The 21,587-nt window shown below is 44.1% G+C and overlaps 1 protein-coding gene across 5 annotated transcripts in view; it reads right to left on the minus strand.

Moving 5' to 3' along the window:
- Positions 1-4,771: 4,771 nt before the first annotated feature.
- Positions 4,772-21,587, minus strand: part of nrp1a (neuropilin 1a) — a 149,872-nt gene continuing 133,056 nt past the window's right edge. For 2 of the 5 annotated variants that reach the window (XM_054622632.1, XM_054622631.1), the window contains 11 exons: positions 21,022-21,177; positions 18,883-19,027; positions 15,183-15,514; positions 13,733-13,877; positions 11,422-11,532; positions 10,635-10,688; positions 8,532-8,675; positions 8,144-8,421; positions 7,936-8,032; positions 7,769-7,822; positions 4,772-7,641 (listed from right to left, as the gene is read on the minus strand). In XM_054622632.1, the coding sequence (XP_054478607.1) occupies positions 7,355-7,641; positions 7,769-7,822; positions 7,936-8,032; positions 8,144-8,421; positions 8,532-8,675; positions 10,635-10,688; positions 11,422-11,532; positions 13,733-13,877; positions 15,183-15,514; positions 18,883-19,027; positions 21,022-21,177 (1,803 nt within the window). In that variant the 3' untranslated portion in view covers positions 4,772-7,354. The remainder of the gene's footprint in view (positions 7,642-7,768; positions 7,823-7,935; positions 8,033-8,143; positions 8,422-8,531; positions 8,676-10,634; positions 10,689-11,421; positions 11,533-13,732; positions 13,878-15,182; positions 15,515-18,882; positions 19,028-21,021; positions 21,178-21,587) is intronic. The other 3 variants (XM_054622635.1, XM_054622634.1, XM_054622633.1) reach the window with 3 other exon arrangements.

Below are 21,587 nucleotides of genomic sequence, written 5' to 3' on the forward strand. Positions count from 1 at the left end.
TTGGAATAAAATAAAACAAAAGAGCAAAGGGAATAATACACATAGAAAGAGGGCTTTATACAACCTGATACGTAGACTTGAATAATTGGAACATGTTGATAATTCATGCAGACACACACACACACACACACACACACACACACACACACACACACACACACACACACACACACACACACACACACACTGTATAATCATAAAGCTTTTAATAACGTATCACATATTATGTACTTTTATTTTGAAAGCAAATATTAGTTTTTTCCCGTTTTGTTTTTGCTCAATGTTGCTGACTTAATGCAGCTCCAGTCTGACTACGTCAGTTCTAGAGGACAACCCCACTCACATAATTGCCTATTTATACAGATGCCATTCAATGTTACATCAATCTGTACCTCCGTCGAAACGGATTTCTGTCATCAGCATATTCTTCATCGTCAATGATGATGACGCAGACTGCTCTTATATATAAACAGATTGATATTATACAGTTACTGTAACAACATGGCTGAGGTGTTCTAACACGACTGCATGTATGGCTCTGCTGACATCTAGCTTAACAATAAAACAAGCATGCTATATAAAAGTTATGACAGATTTTTTTTTTGTACCTCATGGTGATTTCATGTGTCATCAGCATTTACCACAAAAACATGAAGAAAACAGTCTGTGTAAAACATGAAACATAAACATAAAACACAAAACTTCTATATTTATCTAAACCACAGGTTGAATCACCAACTTAATTGTAAATCCTGGAATTTTAGAGTTGTTGTTGTCCCTGAAATGAATTTAAGAGTAGATAACAGCTGCCTTTCAAATAGTAAAGTGCTCATTACAGATTGTCAAGTAATTTAAACTTTCATGGCTTAAGTTTCGTTGTGATAACTTTCTACTGTGGAATGAGAACCTTGTATGTATAGTTATGTGATTGTATCTGCCTCTTGAAGTCATTTCTTCTCCTCATCATTCATACTACTCCTGATGTGTATTTGGTTCTTGAAAGTGACCTGCATAGTGTGTGTAAAGATTTTCACCACACACAAATATAAATGTAAAATAAGAATGAGAGCGTTTTATCCCACTATTCCACAGCAATAGATGCCACATAAAACAGGGACACCAACCACACAGTTTCTTTTGGCTCAGTTTCAGTGAAAACAATCAACCCAGCCAGTTATCTATTTGTTTTAAACCTAGTGGAAAGTTATTTCTGTCTCAGCACTGTGGATGTAGTGGAAAAATGTGAGAGAAAACAAACTATCACGTCCGGAAGATCCCTAAATCCTGTTTAGTCTCTAGGGAGTGTTTACAACGGAATGCAGCTCTTTATCTCCTCCTCTGCCCTTTTGAGATGGGTGAAAAGTTGAATCTGTGTTAACTGGACAGAAACTTGCTTTTTTGGTTTGTTAATATAGCTAATGCAGTTTTGAATTAATGGTAATACATCATAACTCATGGGAGGTTTTCACAGATTTAAATGTATACTCAAGATGCTGAGACATTGCTGCAAGAGTATTCAAATGTCTCCTCTGGCTTCACCGTGTGATCTCCTCTAACTAAAAAGGCTTAAATGGCCAAATGTAAAAACCTAATAGTTACTGTAACATCCCCTTTACAGATGAACACAGGTATAATATATCTTTTTTTCTTTGTGTTATAATGATTTTAAGAGATTTAAACTTTCATTAAGTGTATAATATGTCAATACTAAGAATTAGGTTTTTTTGTTGTAGATGTACATACGATAGTACTTCCATGACTTCTGGAGCCTCCCTGTGGTCAGTGTTGGTCACTGCATGGAAACAGGGAAAAATCCCTTAAAAGGTACAATAACAGTTTGTTCACACTTTATTGCTTTTCCTTTCATATCAGCCACAATCCATATCATTAACATCACATTCAGAACAAAGAACTGCCATGACAACATAATAATAAGCAAAGTCATTTCTAATAATATGAAAAGTAGCTCTGTTCTATTAAAGCAATCATGTAGCAAGCATTAAACAAAACTGTTTGTATTCTAACATGTGCCTTCTTAAAACTATTTCAAATGGATGATAAAAGATGAAAAGGAAAAGAGTGAACTTGTAGACCGGCTGAATTGACTTTCATAAAAACGTTTAGTTATTTAAAATATGATGTGCCTTCTGTGTGGAAAATGTGATACTAAGTTAGTTTATGAAGAGCCACTGTGGTTATAAACTGCAGTCCTTTCAACTACACATCCATGAGACACTTTTACTTTGCAGTTACATTACTCCACTGAGCCATCTAGTGGTAAAATGAAAAACTACAGATAGAGTTTAAATGTCAGTCAGGGGCTGCTGGATGATTGTGTTCAGCAGTGGAAGAACTATCCACATCCTTTATTTAAGTGAAAGTACCAAGACAACAATTCAAAAATACCCCAGTTCAGGTTAAAGTCTTGTATTCAAAAAACATTGTCAGGAAAATTGACTTTAAGAATAAAAAGTAATTAATTTTGTGAAAAGAAAATGCCCACTGTGATCAATGCTCTACAGATCATATGCCACTGATGAGAAGAATGTTTGTGTTGCCAAGTTGTGAAAGATCCTAGCTGGATCCATTTATTAACAATTTATCAACATCAACAACTGCAGACCTGAAAGATTATTAGAATTAGCAATAAAGTAATGCCCCTTTATTAATGATTTTAGGTGGCTTATTACACATTCATGACTGCATTATTCCATTTTTTTCCTGGCAAACTCAAAGGGATTCTAACTTTTGTATTTTCAATCAGTGCCCTATTTTCCCAAGTTGTTGTGTCTATGTGTATAATTGGAAAAAACAATTTCTAAAATAGGTCCAGTATTGAAGAAGAAAGCTGCAGAAGGCATCTGCTTAACTGGCTGCTATGAAATCAGCCACTCCTCGGGGTCAATGTACATCCACTAAAGTGCTTGTTTCTCTCAATGACAGGCTCAGATTCTTATTAGAAGTGTCTGACAACAATATGTAAAGAACCCACAGAGAAATAAAATGTTTTTCTCTTCCATTCACTTTCTGTTAGTTATTCGGCCATGTGATTTGTAGCAAGAAAACAACTGTAGAAACCTAATTGTTGGAGAGAGGACTGCCGCTGTTGACAGAGTTGGTTGTGTTGGAGCTCAGACAGTGCAGCTTAGTCTTGTCTCAAAGATTTTCAATGTCAGGCTGAATATTTAGATGATTTTAACAATGTGTTTGTGATGCGATATTTCAGGAACGAGACTTCAGGAACGAGACTTCTCCTTGAGCGGGACTTTGTTAGACACAATAACAAACAAACCGGATCAAGATACAGGTAAATAAGAAGGTTTTATTTCTCTGTAGGGTTCTTTCCATAATGATGTCAGAAAGATATAATAACAAAAATATAATTGCCCAATATAATTAGATTTCAGGCCGTTTAGTGATGGCCAGCTGCAGCGTTCTTCCTCAATACTGGACTAATTTCAAAAATTGTTGTCTTGCACAAAAAAACATGGCAATAACTGGCCAGGTTGAAAACTATAGTAATAAAAGGCATATAACTGTGTTTCTTTGTATGGGTATATCATTTTCAGTTTTTTAATTCTTTGATTGTTCTGTAGAGCACTTTAAGCTTCAATTCTCTATTAAGTGTGCAACAAAGATAAACAATGATGATGCCTTGCCTCTTGCTTGCTTGACTAATTCATTAATTAAGTCTAAGTATTGCAGTGCACGATTCAAGCCGTTTTAGAAGAGATAGAGAGGATCTAGCAAGGTTGCTGGGTTACAAATCTCTTTGCAGTTAATTGCGTGTGGAGAATATGCAGCCAAATGATGTTACCAGTCTAATTTGCTTGTTTATAATAATGGGGGGGACATTTATCCAAAATGTGCTAATGTTGAATGACAGTGAGCGTTGCAAAGAATTGCTAATCTTCTATCGCCTCACATTCAGAACAGCAATTTAAAATTAAACTAAGAAACTAATTCAAATCCATAATCCCATGTATAAAAGTTGTTTCCTGTCAATGTGCTGCCAAAATAACGCACCACTACTTCAGAATGTGGCCTTACCTCCTCAGATGAAAAACAAATCAGTGAAAATGAAGACTAAGCTTAATTTCTGCTAATGATAGACCAAGATGAAAAGCTCACATCAGCTTCACATTAGCGGTCGGTGCCCGCCCTTCGCTCTGGGCCATGATCTTCACCGCTGTTTACTGCTTTTAATAAGTGGAGAGTCCTCACATTAACTGAAGTTCTTTCCATCTGCTCTTTAGATCTGAGCATTAATAATCACCATTTATGACTTTGTGTGTGAGTAAATTAGTCAATCAGTTTGCATTTTCTCCGCCAATAAATCTACCACAACAACTTAATTGCACTGTAATTGATAAACAACCAAGTAAATGAACCGATTCCTTAGTCTGAAGAGGCCTTTTTATTTGTGTCTTTGGAAAGCAACGGCTGTGAGACAAAGACTAGACAAACTGTTCTTGTTTACATCAGCGTCTTGCTGACTCAAATACTGCTTTCACATTACTTTGATGCAAGAAACAGATGTGGCGTGAAAGAGCTGCTTGTTAGACTGCTGGTTCACGGCTGTGATGTGGATCTGACTGGAAAAAGGAAAAATAGTTCCTGGATCACGACACAAATATTCTTTTTTCTTTTTTTAAGGCTTTGCTGTTTATTCATTTTTTTCCTACAACAGCAAATTACAGAAGCAGTATTGAAAATAAAAGTCTTCTTTTCTTGTTCTCGTAAAAAAAAAAAAAAAAAAAAAAAAAAAAAAAAAAAAGAATCTGCACAAAATTTGAATGACAGTACAAAACGAAGCGTTAATATGCCATGTAAATGGAGGGGAGGGACATAACTGTTGGAAAATCTTTTATGCCTTTTTCAATAATGAAAACATCTCAATATTTGTACATTTCAGAATTACATCACATAATCTGAAACTATATATTTATATATATAAAAAAGATGAAATAAATGAACACATTTTTTGTGTTTTTGACTTCTGTTTTTTTTTTGCAAATGAACGCTATAAACACATAATCCTCTTAAATATATTTATCAGTGCAACATTGTTTGTTTTGAGTCCACGCTACAGTATCCTTTTTCTCTAGTTCAGCAGACGTCGCTGGAGCTACAGTCCTCCGTGGCCGCGAGCGCAAACGGAGAGGTGAGAGGTCAAATCTGAAACAAACAAGCTGAGAATGTGTTCACCACGGCACGACATACAGAGCACACGGATGGAAAAGACATCACCCTCTTTTCAGGAATCAAGTTTTTGATTGTTTTATTGTGGCGGGTAAGAACCACAGAGTTGCGTTCCCGTGGGCCCTTGTATCCTGATACTGTCATTCTCACGGGGAGTTCACACAGAGTCCCTTCCCCTTGTAGTGTGTAGCAATGGGATTGTCCCATACATCCATCCATCCATCCGCAAACAAGAGTCTCAATAGAGATCTGAAGAGTTCACTTCGAGGTGACATTGTGTTTGTTTTGAGCTTAAAAAGAGATAATAAAAAAAACTGCTTTTCTCTCCAAGAGTCCTATCGTTCCCCCTCTTGATTTCCTCTCCAGAGGCTCTGACAGAGCAATGGAGTAGTCAGTTCTTGTGTGAGCGACGATGAAGGGAACCGTGGTTTTGTAGTATTTTGTAAGTGAGAACCCCCAGTGAACCAGAAGGGGGCCACCGTCCTTTGGTAAAGCCCTGAAGGGGAGGCCAGGTGACCTGATTCAGCTGACGCCACTCAATCCCCCTGCTGTACCAGTGTCCCGCCCGAATGACATCACAACGTTATGGCTGCTACACGTGGAACACGTAAAAAAAACCTCCGTGGTCCGATGGGCCTTTAAGCTACAATACAGCATGTGAACAGTTACAAACTGGGTTCATCGTGAGACAACATGTCTGGCTAAAGTAATGATAGCACCATTCTTCAGTTAGTGTGTTTAACCCCTCTTATTCTAGGCTCCTATCACGAGGGGATCAGTGACAAAGTGCATTCAAGCTGCATTGTCCGGATGGCACTTCTTCAGTGAACAATCCACAGTGACGTTTGGAGGTGAAGAGCTAGTCTAGGTCTGAGCTAAAGCAAAGCCATGATGATTGTTGTTGGTTTTTCTTGTTTTTTTGGTATGCTGGCAGACATTTAATATATTTCATCACCTCCTCTGCCGTCGACATGAGCTTGTTTGATGTGAAAATGTTCTGAGAGATCAGTCGATAAGAGTTCATCATGTCAGCTGTGTTTTTTTGTTTTTTTTCAACCTTTTGATTCATTCGTCTTTCTGCGGTATTTTTGTGAAGTGGGTGTTTTTGATGACAGATTGCTTGAATGCACATTGAAAATTGTTGTAAAACCACACAAATCTTACTCGTCTGAGCAAATTATTCTAAAAATAAAAACAAAAAACATAACACTGCACCTTCCACAAAACAGTCAGAAGATTGTATTTACACACAAGCAAACCCATGAAAAAAGGGATACTGCAGCCTTTTTTTTTTCCTTTTTACTTTCTTTAAAAAGGGCAATAAAATATATTAAAACTTATTTACAGTGTGTGGTTTTTGGACAGAGAACAACAACAACAACAACAACAACAAAAAAAGCGCTGTGATAGACTGTTATCCTGTTCTGAAGGTATTTATAAAATAATGTGCCCGTGTTTCCTGTGATCATAACTTAGGCCTAGTACAGTAAAAAACACCCAGATCAACAGAGGAGGCCGAACCGAAATGTACTAAAGGCACTGTCAGAACCATACATTGCCATGAGTGGGACCCTCACATTAGAGTGATAGAGGTCAATGGGAAAAGGGTGCATGTTTCAGGGTCATGGATTATGATCACACCCTGTAAGCTAGGGCAAATCTACAGTTTTGCCGGATATGGTTCATTTAGGATTTTGATACGTCTCTTTCAAAACTTGAAAGAAAACAACAGCCTTCATGAACTGATAATAGAACAAACAAACATTTCTTTCCCAGAAAACGATAAATACTTTAAACATTATTAATAAATTGGTCTCAACACCAGCATCCGATTGTAAAAATTAATGAAAATCAAAATAGAAAATTAAAATATCATCTAAATCATCTGTACATAATTTTTCTGTATTTTATCTGTACACAGTGTCCCCTACTGGTAGGTTCTTTTTTACTGCAGCTCCTGAGAAAAGCGTGGATCAGTCTGAACCTCCCATTGGTTCCTGAACCTGTCCCTCATCCAGCGAGTTGAGGGTGTCGGCAGTCCTTTGAGCCGGCCCACTCGTGGATATACGAGAGGATATGCCTACAGCCAGTCTTGTGCACGCTCTGCGAGCTATGCACGTCATACAGTCACGCAAATGCACCCAGTCCCATCTCACGCCTCTGAGTATGAGCTCTGTACATTGAGTTTGTCCTTCTTTAGCTTGACACCGTCCACAAGTTCAAAGTTATAGTTCTCCAGGGCTGATAAGTTCCTGTCCGACATGCCTCCGTGCGAGCACGCGCAGTACAGGACCACGCCGCAGATGGCACCCAGGAAGACCCCCAGGGCGGACATGGCGATGATGGTGATGAGGATGGGGTCGAGCGTCTTCAGCATGTTGCCCGCTCCGCTGATCTGGTTGGTCTCCACAAAGTCGGGGTATTCAGTGATCTCTTCAACTGGAGGGGAGAGACAGAAGCAGAAGCGAGGAATGAGATGGAAGGTATCATGAGGGGTCTGGAGGTAAGCAAATAGTTCTCAAAAAAGTGATACCGCTAAGTAAACCATCCGTCTGAAATGACTTACGGATTTCGTTGAAGCGGTCCTCTGGTAGCATCGGCTCAGTGGGAACGTCAGGATCTGTTCAAACAGAAATTCGAATGAAATCCAACAGCGGAATAAAACCGTGCCGTCATATTTCATGTCAAGAACTGAATGCAGGCATTGTACCCATGAACTCTAAAAAGCCTCACCTTTACAGTCCGTCATGCTGAGTCCATTGAGAACCTTAATGTCATCCACAGCAATGTCTCCCCAGCTCTTTCTCTCCACCAGACTTTCGATCACAACCTTGGGGGGAAAAAAGCAAAGGGTAATTTTTTAGGCAACCTTTCCTTGAATGGAAAGAGCACAGGTATGGTGGTAAATGCCCAAACAAGTTGCAGACCCCTTGTGATTTACCTGATAGGGTTTGTTGTTGCGGGGCACAAGGACACGACCTTCCCTCCAGCGGTTGCCCTGGTGACCGCTGACCGTCCACAGCAGGATGTCAGCCGGTCCCTCAACAGTCTGCTTGCGCTGTTTGATATGCAGCGTGCCGATGTGCGGCCCGAACATGTGGTACCAAAAGGACACACACAGGTCGGAGTCCGGGGAGCTGACCACTGGGCTGACCAGCCGAGCCACCTCGGTCTCTTGGGGACTTGTCGCCAAGGTGTAGATGAAGTTCCCTGATCCACCTGTTGGATAAAAGAGCTTGTATCACTGACATAAAAAAAAAAACTCTGGAAATGGACGTACTGCATCAAAAGGTACCGGCCAATTAAAGGGTACCCTGCAGGGCCCTCACCTGTGTGGTCCATGTTAGGTCCAGTGTTGAGGGTGGGGGTGCCGCTGGACTGGATCTGCCACCTTGAACCAGTGTCTTCTGACGTCCAGCTGCAGAAGGACGGGTCATTGGCCCAGCCGAAGTCGCAGGCGAACCACAGGAAAGCTGAAAATTCATTGAAGATGGGTCAAGATCATGTATCAGGAGATCGCGTTTCATTATCCTCCTTATTACCAAACGAGAAATTGCAGAGCGCTTTGGGCTTTCACCGAACGATGACCTGGGGGCCTGTCATGATTTGACTGCAGGCTACACTTTGGGGCTTCATTCACTCATCTTGATCAGCTTCAAGCACTAGAGGGCAGCAAAGAACTGCAGGACGTAAGTGTGGAGTCCCATAGCTCGGGGAGATAAAAACAGCCAACTCTGGAGGGAGAGACCGACTGGGACAGTCAAGGCTCTAACATGACAAAGGAGCGAGCCGACAGCATAGAACTCATGTAGACTGCTTTCTTGGCTACAGTTAATGATCTACTCTAATGAACGTAACAGGGTATATAAATGAGCTATAGAAGGACACTGAGGACAGGGAGAACAGGGAAAGAGGAAGACGGGGTCTGGACATGGCGTCCAGTTGAGAAAAGCAACATTCAAAGCAACCCGCAGAGAGCTCAGGATTTTAATGAGAGCGGAGACTTGAGGCTTGAAGACAGCTATGGTAACAGTGCCGGGGCCCCGTTCCAACAATGCAATCCCCCATGGACACACGCCGCGCTGAAGAAAATGTGTGGGAGCTCGGGCTTTAGTGTTTTTCAAATTGGATAAAGAAGGACTTCCAAGGAACGCAAGGGAGCGGGATGCTTGGGATGCTTGGGATGTTAGCCATGGCCTTAAACTCCAGCATGAGATGCCTTTAGAGATACAGTGAGGCGGCTCTCCAGACGACAGAATGTACGAGCCAATGTTCCCTTTAATAATGGGGAGGTTTTAACTAGCTTCTACAGGCAACGACTCTATTTACCCATTAAACACAAAGGATGGAATTCCCTTGTGGAACCGCATTTCAGGCGCCAAGCCACTTTTTTATTTTTTTCGTTAAAACATCCAATTCCCAATTAAAATGACTTGGTCTTTTTTTCCCCCATTCTTGGGAGGCTTTGACTGAGGCTACCAACAAGCCCAGAGCTTGTTGGTAGCTAAGCTAAGATGGGCGGCCACATGACTCACTTGGCCGTCTGATGAAAATGCCAGCAGAAACTACATCTTCCGAGATTAGAGTGCACGGCGCGCACACACCCAAGCTAGACACGGGCACACACTTGCATACACCGAACTGATTAGCATGCACGGTTCGAGACTCTTGAAATGAAAAGTCAGGCGGATAAGTGTTTACCCACAGAAATGTAGCTATGTTCATACACAGGCAAATATGCAGACACACACCTCAGCTCTCATCTATCATAGCTGGTGCCCCAGCAGACTGCAGACAGAGTTAAGGGGGCTGGGTGGAGCCTACGGCCCATTAGCCAAGGTCAGACTGGGGCACAGCCTCTCAGCTGGCTGCTGCCTCATCAACCTGCTATAGGAAACAGCACTATGTGTGTGTGTGTGTGTTTGCGTCCGTGCAAGTGACCTCAAAGCACACCTAATTTCCTGTGGTCATTTGCATTGTGCTTCACTGTTTTAGTGCCGTGTTGCGTACGTTTGTGTGTGTGTGTGTGTGTGTGTGTGTGTGTGTGTGTGTGTGTGTGTGTGTGTGTGTGTTTAATGTGTGTCAGTGTCGGACCGGTGATTAGTGATTATGCTGAGGAGGCAGCAACAGAGCACCAGTGCTAATCATCAGCCAGCTCTGCATCACGCAACCTCCCTCACCCTGTCAGCAGGAGCCTCTCAGGGCAATATCATCAGCTTTAATAACAGACACACATCAGTGGAGAGAGAGAGAGGCCGCAGTGAGCCGGCATTCATTAGCTAAGGTACGCTTCATGATGAATGTATGGAAGTGAATCTTTAAAAAAAATCTTGAGCAGTTAGATATTAACTTTATGTTTCAACATTCTGGCACATCATCTGTGATGTGGAGTTTGTTCATTGGAAAGGAAAATTATAATATAACTTTCTCACCTGGAATAGTATCCACTTCAGCAGTAGTGGTCTCTGGCATCGTGGTACCCCCTGCTACGACACAACACATTAGCATGGTTAGCCTAGCAATGGCAAGCATTAGGTTTCTTTTTTAAAATAACTGCATCCATGCACTTAATGTATCCCTGTAGGCTAAATTTTTCTAACCAACACATGCCTTGTCTTTCTCTTCAGCCTCATAAGGGCCCTGTCTCGGCATATCTACCGTGACTCACTTAATGTAACACTTCCAAAACACGTGACTGAGACTGTGCCATGCTCATCATTGGAGACTGCTGGTTAATGGGGAGTGCAGGCAGCAGTGCAGGCTCAGAGAGCTACTGGGTTAGTGGGAAATGAGGCCGAGAGGAGTGCTTGGAAAAGAGGGGTGCAGGCGGACGGGGCGGGCGAGAGATGAAAGGATATATATAGAGAGAGAGAGGCAGAGCTGGCTGCTGGTAGGTTTAGAAGCAGGTGTGCACATTCGGCGATCTCGGGAGCAAGTGTGACAATCGTCTAATGTGACTTTGCGGAGGCGGAGGTAAAAAGGTGGGAGGTGGGAGCTACAGGTGCAGATGATTAGAGCGATGTGTACGCCGGCACGCATGTGAATGGCGTGCCTGCGAGTGTTCACAGTAGGTGGCAGATTAGCCGCGGTATCAAATCTAACCATAACAGAGAGCGGTGAAGCTGGGAAAGTGGAGCAGATAGAGTGTGAGCCATGGCAGATGGAAGGGTAAGGGTAGAGGGGGATTTGGTTGCAGTCTCATGAGGGCGATGTTAGCACCTGTCACGTCGTAGTCATCACCTGTGCCGCTGTGGCAGCTCGCCTGGTCGTCGTCACACTCGTCCGACGGAGTTGTGCTCGGGACTTGCGTGGAAGGCGGGAGTGTAGGAGCTGTATAGATGGAGGAGAACGGAGACAGTAGACATTATAGATTAAATTTCAAGTTGGAAAAATGTCTTTGTGATTTGGTTCACATTGAAGAAATTCATGCAAACAGTCATTGCTATGATTTTCACTATTGTTCAGATAAGGTGTGCTGATGTGGAATGAGAGCTCAAGCAGAACATTACATGTTTGTTGTTTGGTCTGATCACTGTCTATAATTTCTGTGATGAAAACGCTCTAGGGTTTGAAATCACATTCATTTGGCACCTTTGTCCAAAGCGAAATGGAAAATGGAAGTGAATACCTTTCAGACAACCAACGGAAAAAAATAAGATGCAAGCAGCGCTAGCATAAGATGGAAACGTAGTCTGAAACAGTGGGTTTTCAGCCTGCTTCATAGTTTAAATAGCAAATATCAAAAAAAGGAGAAAAAACACTGAAATGTGTATTCAGAAGCTCAGCGTGTTCTGCCCACAGCTACCCACTGGGCTTCAATCTAGGCCTGAGCTATTAGCATCCCTCCTTTTATCATGCTGTGGAGGTGTGGGTGTATAAATAGAGTTGAAGCTAGAGCATGGTTGCTTAGGGCTTGGGCGGCTGCAAACCTTAAAGATGCAGAAACGGGGCTTAGGATTGGCTAAAGGCCGGGCCGCTGGCTGCCATAGAGGCCTATCATTATGGCCACGCCACACTTGGATGTGGGCATGGCCCTAGATCCACTCCACGCTCCGCTGCCGCACAGCCGTCCTGCGGTGTGTGTGCATTTGTGTGTGTTTGCACTGACGGAGTAATGATCGGGAGGAGGGAGAGAGAGAGAGAGAGCAAGAGAGGCATAGGGGAAAACTGCGGGAAAAATGGATGTGTACTGTATCTGTGTGCGTGTGAGCCAATGCTTTCGCTCTCCCCCTGTGCTAGATGAAATATGAGGCAGATCAGCCCCTGTCAGATTCAGGGTGGGGAAGGTCAGGGATGGGGGTCAGCGCTGCGTCAGGGGAGCCTCTCACAGAAATGAGGATTTAGCCCTCCTGCTATGGCCTGCTCTGCACACACACACACAGCTTGGACACAACAGTACGAGCACCTGTGTATGTGTCTGATTGTGTATACACGCCAGTTAGCACATTTTTGGCAGAGTGATTGCGGTTGGTTGCTCTGTGTGTGTGTGTGTGTGTGTGTGTGTGTGTGTGTGTGTGTGTGTGTGTGTGTGTGTGTGTGTGTGTGTGTGTGTGTGTGTGTGTGTACTCCTGTTTGAGTATGTGTGTTTGGCATTAACACCGAAAACAAGCATTATCATCTGACTAAAGCTCCCGGTGGGAGTCCATGAGGCTTACAACTGAACGGGCCTCCCTGAAATCCAATATGTAAATCCACTTAGGGCTAGCGCGCTACACACTCTTTATCGCTGAGCTGTTTCTGTGCTACGTCAGCTTTGAGAGAGACAGATAAAGAGCTGGGGGAAGAAAACTGGGGTAATTTTAAAGATAGCAAAGTGTGTGCGGTCCTTTGAAAGAAGAAAGACATGCAAGGGGTTGGGAAGAGTGTGATGGGGGCCAGGCTGCACTAAATCTACTGGGCCAGGTGGGCTTTCATTTGTTCCCCTCTAGACGTGGCTAGCTAAGGGGGCAGCTTTGATGTAACCGGGAGACAAGATAACTGTCCCTTGTAGGGATAAAGAAGAGCAGGAGCTGGACAGCTGGGGGCTCAACACAGGGAGCCAACACATCTTTAAATAACTCCGACCGTGGCAAAGACATAAAGCCCAAGCTACTAAAAGCCTTGTCATTAGCTAAGATGATAGATGGCTCTTCTTTTAGTGCGTAAAGGCATGTCAGATGTTAAAACGTGTAAATCTAGTCTGTGAACAAACGCACTGGGTCAAGGTGTGAACAGTAAGGATGGCATTGTGGGTAAATATATTAATGCTCAACACCAGGAGTGAACATTTCATTGCCATGGTTAAAAGTGTCGCAACAGCTATAGTTGCCATCACCATGGGAAAAAACATTTCACCTTGAGAAGTAATCTTGCCACTGATGGTGGAAGCAACGTTACTGTCGGTAGAGAGGTCACCCCCACCAGGTAGAAATTTCACCGACATAGGTAGACTTAAGGTAGCCTTCTTTTGCATATTTTGCATCTAATCTCAAGTGATACTTTCGACAGAGCGCAGACAATGCAATAGATTTTAATAGAAGTTCCAGTTTACCTTCAATCTCGCAGCCAAGGAGCTCAAGTCGCAGGCCCATGCCAGCAGGAGTGGCCCTTTCTGGGTAAATTCTGATGAAGCGGGTCAGCAGGGGCTCCACCGTCCTCAGCTCAGGAGTGTCGTAGTTGCTATTCCCTTCAAATATCTGGCAGGGAAAGAGAGAGAAAAGGTGGGAGAAAGAGGGACAAAGAGAGGAGGAAAGGATGAGTGAAAAAAAAAAAAAAGATAATATTGCTGATAATGTCGCTGCCGGGCGTTTGACTTATACAGCTCTTCAAACGCAGATACCCCGAGGCAAATTCATCCCTGCCTGCCGAAAACCAGAATAGGGCTGGCATGTGCTGGGTACGCAAGTGTGAAGACGAAACAGAAGATGACCAGATCTCTCTCATCTTGCTGACACCTAAAGCACAGCTTGGACAGCACGACACATGGCGCTGTCAAAGGCAACTTTAGGCTCCCCCAGATCCTCCTCGAGCCAAAAGGGAATACATGAGGGAAAAGAGGAGGATGTGGGAGATGCAAGAGAAGCAAGCAAAGGGGGCGAAGGAGCAATGATGGAAGTGGATTAATGGGTGTGATCACGTGAAGGAGCTTGGTGCACCTTAGATGCTGGGAACCTCTCAGGAGAGGGGAGGGGAGGGGAGGCGGCTAACTAGGACAGGGGGGGGGGGGGTATGGATCCTCCTTACTCCCTTCATAAATCAACCATCAGCCCATCTGGATCAGATTTATGCCCTGTCAGGGACGCTTGTAATTGGGGACTGGCTGTTCCAGCTCCTGGAGGCGTGTGTGGTTGTGTATGTACGTGCTCATATATATATACATTCTATGTGTGTAAGCCTGTGTATGTATTGAGGAAAGTGGTGGCGTGTGTCTCCCGTGCCTGCGGTGACACCGGCAGATAAATCTCGGGTAACTTCTCTCAGTTGGGCGTACTTTCCCTTCTGTCTCGTACTCGTCTTTTCCTCCCCTGTTCTCCCCTGGCTCTCCTCACCCCTCCTTCCCCTCTGGAGAGGTTTCACTATCCATTGAAAGGGTTGAACGGTGTGTGTCGTGCAGAATACAAAGTAGGAGGAGAGAAGTGGGAGAAGGCTCGGAGAGACTCGAGATGCTTATCCTAATGTGATTCAAAGCACTGCTGAAATTGACTCGCAACGACTCCTGAATGACTCACAACTGCCAGGCGCAACGCTCTGGTGAAAATTGACTAAATGCGTCGTAATCGGAATTGATGCTCAGAAGTGTCAGAGTAGCACGTATTCAAATCATTTCCCCCAATGCTGATGGTCAAACCTATCTTTAGGTTTGTTGGACATCAAACCAATTCCTACCCCTGTCCTTGAAAGACCTGTTGCCAACATAAAGGAGGCATTAAGGTTTATTTGGTTAGAATTATGCTTCAGATTTGTAAGAACAATCAGACCAATTTAACGGAAACTACTCTCACCTTTGGCTTGTTCCCACTGGTGTCCAACACCATCCTCCAATCGGAGCCATTGTTGCTGTAGCCGAGGCGGAACTTCTTCATGAAGACCTTGTTCTCACGGTGCTTCCCTCCCTGGATGATCAGCCCTTTCACCAGCTTGTCCTCACCGAGATCCACCTGCAGCCATTCGCTGGTATAGGGCTGGGGCTGGGGCAGCAGGGTCCACCCAGTCCTGCTGGTCAGCAGGCGGGAGTTCTCCGGTACCCAGCTCCGGTCCGTATGGGAGGATGCGGTGATCTGGTTGTCAGTGATCAAGCCTGATACCATGCCCAGCATGCCCGAGCATGGGTACTCTGCAAGACCAAAAGGGAAAGAAAAAGGTGCTTAGAATTTTGATTCAAACTACTAAAAACCTGCAGGGACGATGGTCAACAGAAGGCTTCATCTATATCCTGAAATCCTTGATGTCCAACATCCTCTACCGTGCCACAAGTCCAGTTGGTGAGTTTGAGGTTTACATAGGGGCAACAGGGAAGGTGAAAGTCAAAGCGAGGAGGACAATTCCCCAAACTCTTTGTGATGTTGCTGTGATCTCTGCCTCTATTCTCTCTCTTGCTCTCTGTCTGCAGATCTCATGCATACTAATTCCTTTGCCTGAAGCGGTTGTCTCCAGGCAGCCAATTAAAACCCTCCTCTCGGTTGGTGCTTCCATGTCCTGCACGTTCTGGGAGTGCTATTTCTTTTCATCTCCCTTATCCACCCCCTCCTCCCTCTGTAGACTTGCATATACCAACACACAAAAACACATTCTCTTTGTGTTTTATCTGCTGCTGCACCTTCTGCTCCACAGCTGTCAACATCTGTGGGATTGTGTCTTTTAACACCTCGTTCTTTCCTGTCCACGTTTTCAGACTTTCTTCTACTCCTTTTCTTCTACTTCTCTGATCTTACCCTATCCTGACTCTCTGTAGGTTTTTTCAAGCTTCTTTGGATGTGTTTCCCATTCATTTCAAAAGGGAGACAGCTGTTTTCTTGTTTTTTTCCTCATCGATGCCATCCCTCCATATCAAAAGCCGTACAGGATAACAACCTGTTGCTGCGGCTTTGGAGCATTTGCATGTCTAAACCTGTTGTTGGTGTCCTATCTAATGAAATGTTGTGATTGCTCATGATTCTACTGGCACTGTGAACCAGGACGGATCCAACATCACAGCCTTATCCACATTTCTATAAAGCAAAATACCAGTTTTTAGACACCAGTGCAAGTTTCTGTGATTAACCCAGCTGTCTTGTGGTCAACATAAAAATACCAAAATGGACAATTTTTTGACTTTTGCATTGAATTTGGACATGATGTTTTCAACGATTCATAACACTGTTGTACTTCCAGACTACTTCTAGGTAAGTTTGACAGTGTCATTTCTAACATCTCCGTTGTAAACCCTAAAGATTTTTTTTTTTGGACAGGACTTTTTGAAAATAACTGCAATGACCAAAAATATGCCAGTACAGTCTAGAGATACAGATATTATTTCTTCATATTCATGTAACAGTTAGTGAAAACAAGCAATCGGTAGAACTTCATATTTCTTGTGTGCTGTGGGTGTTAGTAGCCAAGTAGAATCCACTGGAGCTCACAAAAGTTTCTCCATGATGAAATTACCTCTAAAGTTCTGACACTTAGCAGCTTGTGTTTGGGGTAAATCTTCCTTTCTGTCTCTTCCTTACACTTTATCCCTAGACGCTGAGTCAGGGACATGTGGTAAGCAATAACATATTTACTATCTGGCTCCCACGGAGCAATAAATCTGGACATTATTACATCTTCTGTGTCTGTATGAGACAAAGTGTGCACTGTACGCAACTCAAGGAACAAACGCTAGCACTGCCTCTTGACTGTATTTTGTGGGTTTTTCTACCTTCTTTCTATCGTCTTCAGCCAGGATCTGTTTGAGAGCAATCACAGCTTTGGGTAGAGCAATGCTAAGACTTTGAAGTGGGCAGGGGCGAGGGAAGATATGAGAGAAAGGTATATGTGTGTGATTGTGTGTGTTTCTGATCAGAGTTCAGACTCCCCGGGGTCATCTGGAGCTCTTTATCGACTTCAGCTGCAATCATTGAAGCTTCAGAGATGATGGCTTGCACGCAATGACACACCCAGAGGAACAAACTCGTGTGTTTGTGGACCGCGAGCGTGTAGATGGTGATACACGGCAGTGTGCACCGCATTTAGGGGTTTGGGTGGAGCATCAGTGGTTCATCAGAGATATTTATACACCATGACGTATTTACAAACAACAGGGCGGTGGAATCTTTTTATTAATGAGTAGCTGTTGGTGTCAGCCGGGGCACGCGACCATGACCATCTAGAGAAAAACATCTTGCAACATTCTGGGGTACAACTCCTCCTCTAACCTGATGCCTGATATATGGTCTTGACATCTTAAGTGGAAGTTGGGCACTAACTTTTTTTATCGGGGGAAAAGTGGAGAAAAAAAGTCCATATTTCTTTCAACAAAAGTTTTTCAGTAAAGCTCTGGTGTCGTAGCTCGAGGTAGAGCGCAGTGAGTCACCGGGTTTATGCAGCCCTCGAGAGCCTCGCAGTATTCTCTGTCTCTGTCTCTCTCTCAGACTGCGCTGCTAGCATGCAGTGGAGCTGGCAGTGACTTCACAGCACCCAGGGGTGCTGACGTCCTTACGGAGGCCCTGTGGTGAACTTCGGCCCTGTGATGTGTTTACGCTCTGTGCAGCGGTCTGGTTGCGCGCCCGAAACACACGCCCCAGCTGTAACCCTGCTGTACCCGCAGCGCCCTCTGCTATTACATGAAGAAGCACACATATGTGCTGCATAACTCCACACACACATACACACAGAACACATACGAGTACATTTGGCTGGCTATAACTAATCCAGAACCGGAACTGTAATCCTTCGGCTTAATGCTGAACCAACAACACTAACATCAAATGACTGTGTTTTTTCCTCGTCCTTGTAAGATATACTCTCTATCCAAGTACAGAAGAACAAAACACACAGCCGATCACTAATCAACATTCAATACACGAGCTCAAAAACCCATAGAAATGCAGACAGATGTGCTAAAACCATATGAAAGGAAGCCACGAACAAACACACACACACACACACACACACACACACACACACCGCTCATCTAAATGGCCTCGACAAAAAGGCAAAGATGAGAGGAGCTTTGCCAAAATCAAAGCTCTGCAAGCAGAAGACAGGCTGTGGCTAAAGAGGAGGCTGTGACCGGCTCAGCAGGAGGGATGGGACCGTGTAGATCCCGCCCAGCTCCAGCTCGCTCTGCCCTCCAGCTGGTGCATCCATTTATAATAAATGAGGTACATCTAAACATGGGGTAACATAAATAGGTAATCTTTTCTTCATGTGCCACTCCTCAATAATGCAGCAGCTAGCTTTAGCCTCAGAGCAGGAGTCTTGCAGAAACAGAGCTTCATCTCACACCTCGCAGAAGTAAGAGGTTGTGCAACTGGGGCCAAGGTGGGAAATACATAGCATTTTGCTACAAGAAGGGAGCTGATACTGGGGCGTACGCAGACTTCCTCAGTTTTATCATCTCTATATTGCATTTGAAAGTGTATCTAATTAGAATATAAGCAGTATAATGTAGTGTTTTCAGTGGCTAGAGCTGAGATGTGTGCGTGTATGCAGATCAGCAAGGATCTCTGCGGTACCAACCTGATATCTTACATCCATAGACCTCGAAGCGCAGCGCGATGCCTGTTTCCCAGGTAACGGGACGGATCCGGACGAAGCGCGTCAGCGTGGGTTTGGGCAGCATCGTCTTGGTAACGTCTGTTGGGTTGGTGTTGCCTTGGAAAACCTGCGATAGAGGCAGAAGGAAAGTCAATTATTGACACGTTGAGTTGAAACGCCGGCAGGAAGCTTTTCTGAGACCTTGGCTGCATTGAATGGAGAAACAAGAGAGCGGAGGCAAGGGGAAGATTCTCGTTTGATGAGATTAAGATGCAGCTAGTAATATCAAACCTGAAAATGAGTAAAAAGTCAAGATGCTGACTTCTAATAATCTAAATAGCACATTTAAAAAGACAATCTTTACACTAACATATTAATGAGTAAAATGCGACATTTGTCACAACTAGCACTTCCTTTTGTGGAACATGTAGCAGCACAACCAGGCCGTGGTCTGTGACTGTGAAACCTGAGGCTGTATTTGTAACACTGACAAATCCAGATTGGCTCAAGATGCCCTTATTCCTGCCCTCTGGTACCAGATTTGGTGGAGGTTTTACTGCAGTATCTTGTTTAAAGGTCAGAGTTGCCACTGTTCTCCCCCGGGGGTTGTTGACAGTTTACCAGTGGCCATATGAAGGTTGGCCACCCGGCAAAACAACTCCCCACAGTCCGTCACAGTTCATTCTGGGTAATTGAATCACACCGGTGACCATATGACCTCCTGACCTCCCCGACAGTGTAGCTGTGGGGCAGAGAGGAGTCCAGCAGAGAAGAGAGGGATGGACAGACGGATAGCAAGGTAGCTAGTTCAGCTAATCTGAGATGAACTAAAACAACACCAGGGCTGATCCATTAGTTTGTGCAGGCTGCGTACCCCTTTTCAACATTGTCCCTGAGCAATACCCGTCAACCGCGTCACTAAGGGGCCACAACAAAGTCATCCACTCTCTTAAATGTCACTCAGAGTCTCCTCTCCACTCGCCAACTGTAAAGTGGCTTTTTCCAGAGCTGCGCTAAGACTCCAAACTGCAGGCTCAGCATGTAGCAAAATGGTGCCCCTTCCGCACAAAAGCACTTTAGAGTCTGGAAAAACACAGGCCGGGCCTGTACGCGGCACCTTTAGGCTGCCACTTTACAGGAAGGACTGTGTACTTTGGAGAAACCATGAAAAAAAAACAGGCCCAGGGGTTTGTGTACACAGCAGCACAAACACGCTTGTTTGGATGCTCTGTTGCTGTTGACAACTTTCTTTTTTGTGGCCTTGCTTTCTTTCACTCAAAAATGCCTTGTGGTATTTACATGTCACACACACACGCCTCTCTGATCCCCCGGATACCCACAGTGGACGGGGTGTTTGCCTCCAGATGGACAAAACCTGGTCCGATCAGCGATCGATGCTTACAGCCTGTCGCTCTCCGGTCAAGCGTGCGTTCCCTCCCTTCCTTTTCCCTCTCTCCTGGACACTCCTGCAGCAGCTGCTCAAACATGACAGCCTCTCCTCGACTCCTTCTCTCCCTGTCCACTTAAACTGTTGTTTGTCAAGTCTTTTGTTATCTCCAGCTTCTTTTACGATAAGTTGACGGGTGCCTGACATAAAACAGAGGCTACATTCCTGACATAATCCTCCCTATGGCTACTGCAGTGCTGCATTAGCACCACCGTCTGTGCTTGGAGAAAACATCTACACACAGTGGGTATATTACCATGCAGAGGGGAGTGTATAATTGTACCTTAAGAGACAGAGACTCAAGTACATATAGCTGGGTATTCCCCCTTTTGTCGAGCTCAAAGGCAACTTGGAATGGACCACAATTAAAGTCAGCTGGCTGCTTTACCGAGGCGGGATTTTTCAAGTGCAGTACATGTGCAGCGGTGGCTTTCATGACACAGTCGATGGTCAGGCAGAAGCAAAAATAAACTATTTTCATTATCTAGTCTGCTCAGATAGTCTCATGTAGAGCTAGGGGCTGCAAACGTATGTGGAAAACTTATCAGAGCTTTATGTTACCAGAGTATTTCACTTTTTTCACTCATAACCTAGACCCTAAAGATGATGGCACCAGACCTCTGCAGGCTAATGTAGTTTTTAATCCCATTGAGTTGATGAATTGAGTCCCCTACCTTTTGTTTGGAGCCTTCCTTCAAAGTGATCCAGTCCTCTCCATTAGAGCTGACGTCCACTTTGTAGGACTTGACAAAGTAGATCTTCTGGGTCTCCTGGGAAACGGCGCCCTGGGTGCCAATGGCCGAGATGAACCGCAAGAACCCAAGGTCCACCTGTTGAAGGGTAAAAAGAGAGAAGAGAAACTTGAGACAACGCTGCTTGAAACGTTCCACAGGAGCAAAACTTTCCCTTTCAATGTTTAGGAGAATGCTGATGAACTGGAGCAAACACAGCTGAAACACAGTGGCTGTTGAAATGCATGAATCAGCCTTTCAATGCATTGCCTGTATTAACGTCGCACTTACAAGCTCAGAGAGTTAAAAATATAACCCCGCTATTTGAATCACCTCTGGCCATAGTCGGCTACCTGAGAATTTAATAAACAGCAATGAAATGATAGTCACATTAATGAAAGAGACACAGGATGACAACTTAATTTCCTGAGATGGGAGACAAGGGCTTATTGGATAGAAGTGGATGTTGAATAGAGCGAGGTCTGCAATCACATTATCAAAATTGGCCA

The sequence above is a fragment of the Anoplopoma fimbria genome, chromosome 21, assembly GCF_027596085.1.
Source record: "Anoplopoma fimbria isolate UVic2021 breed Golden Eagle Sablefish chromosome 21, Afim_UVic_2022, whole genome shotgun sequence".
NCBI lineage: Eukaryota > Metazoa > Chordata > Actinopteri > Perciformes > Anoplopomatidae > Anoplopoma > Anoplopoma fimbria.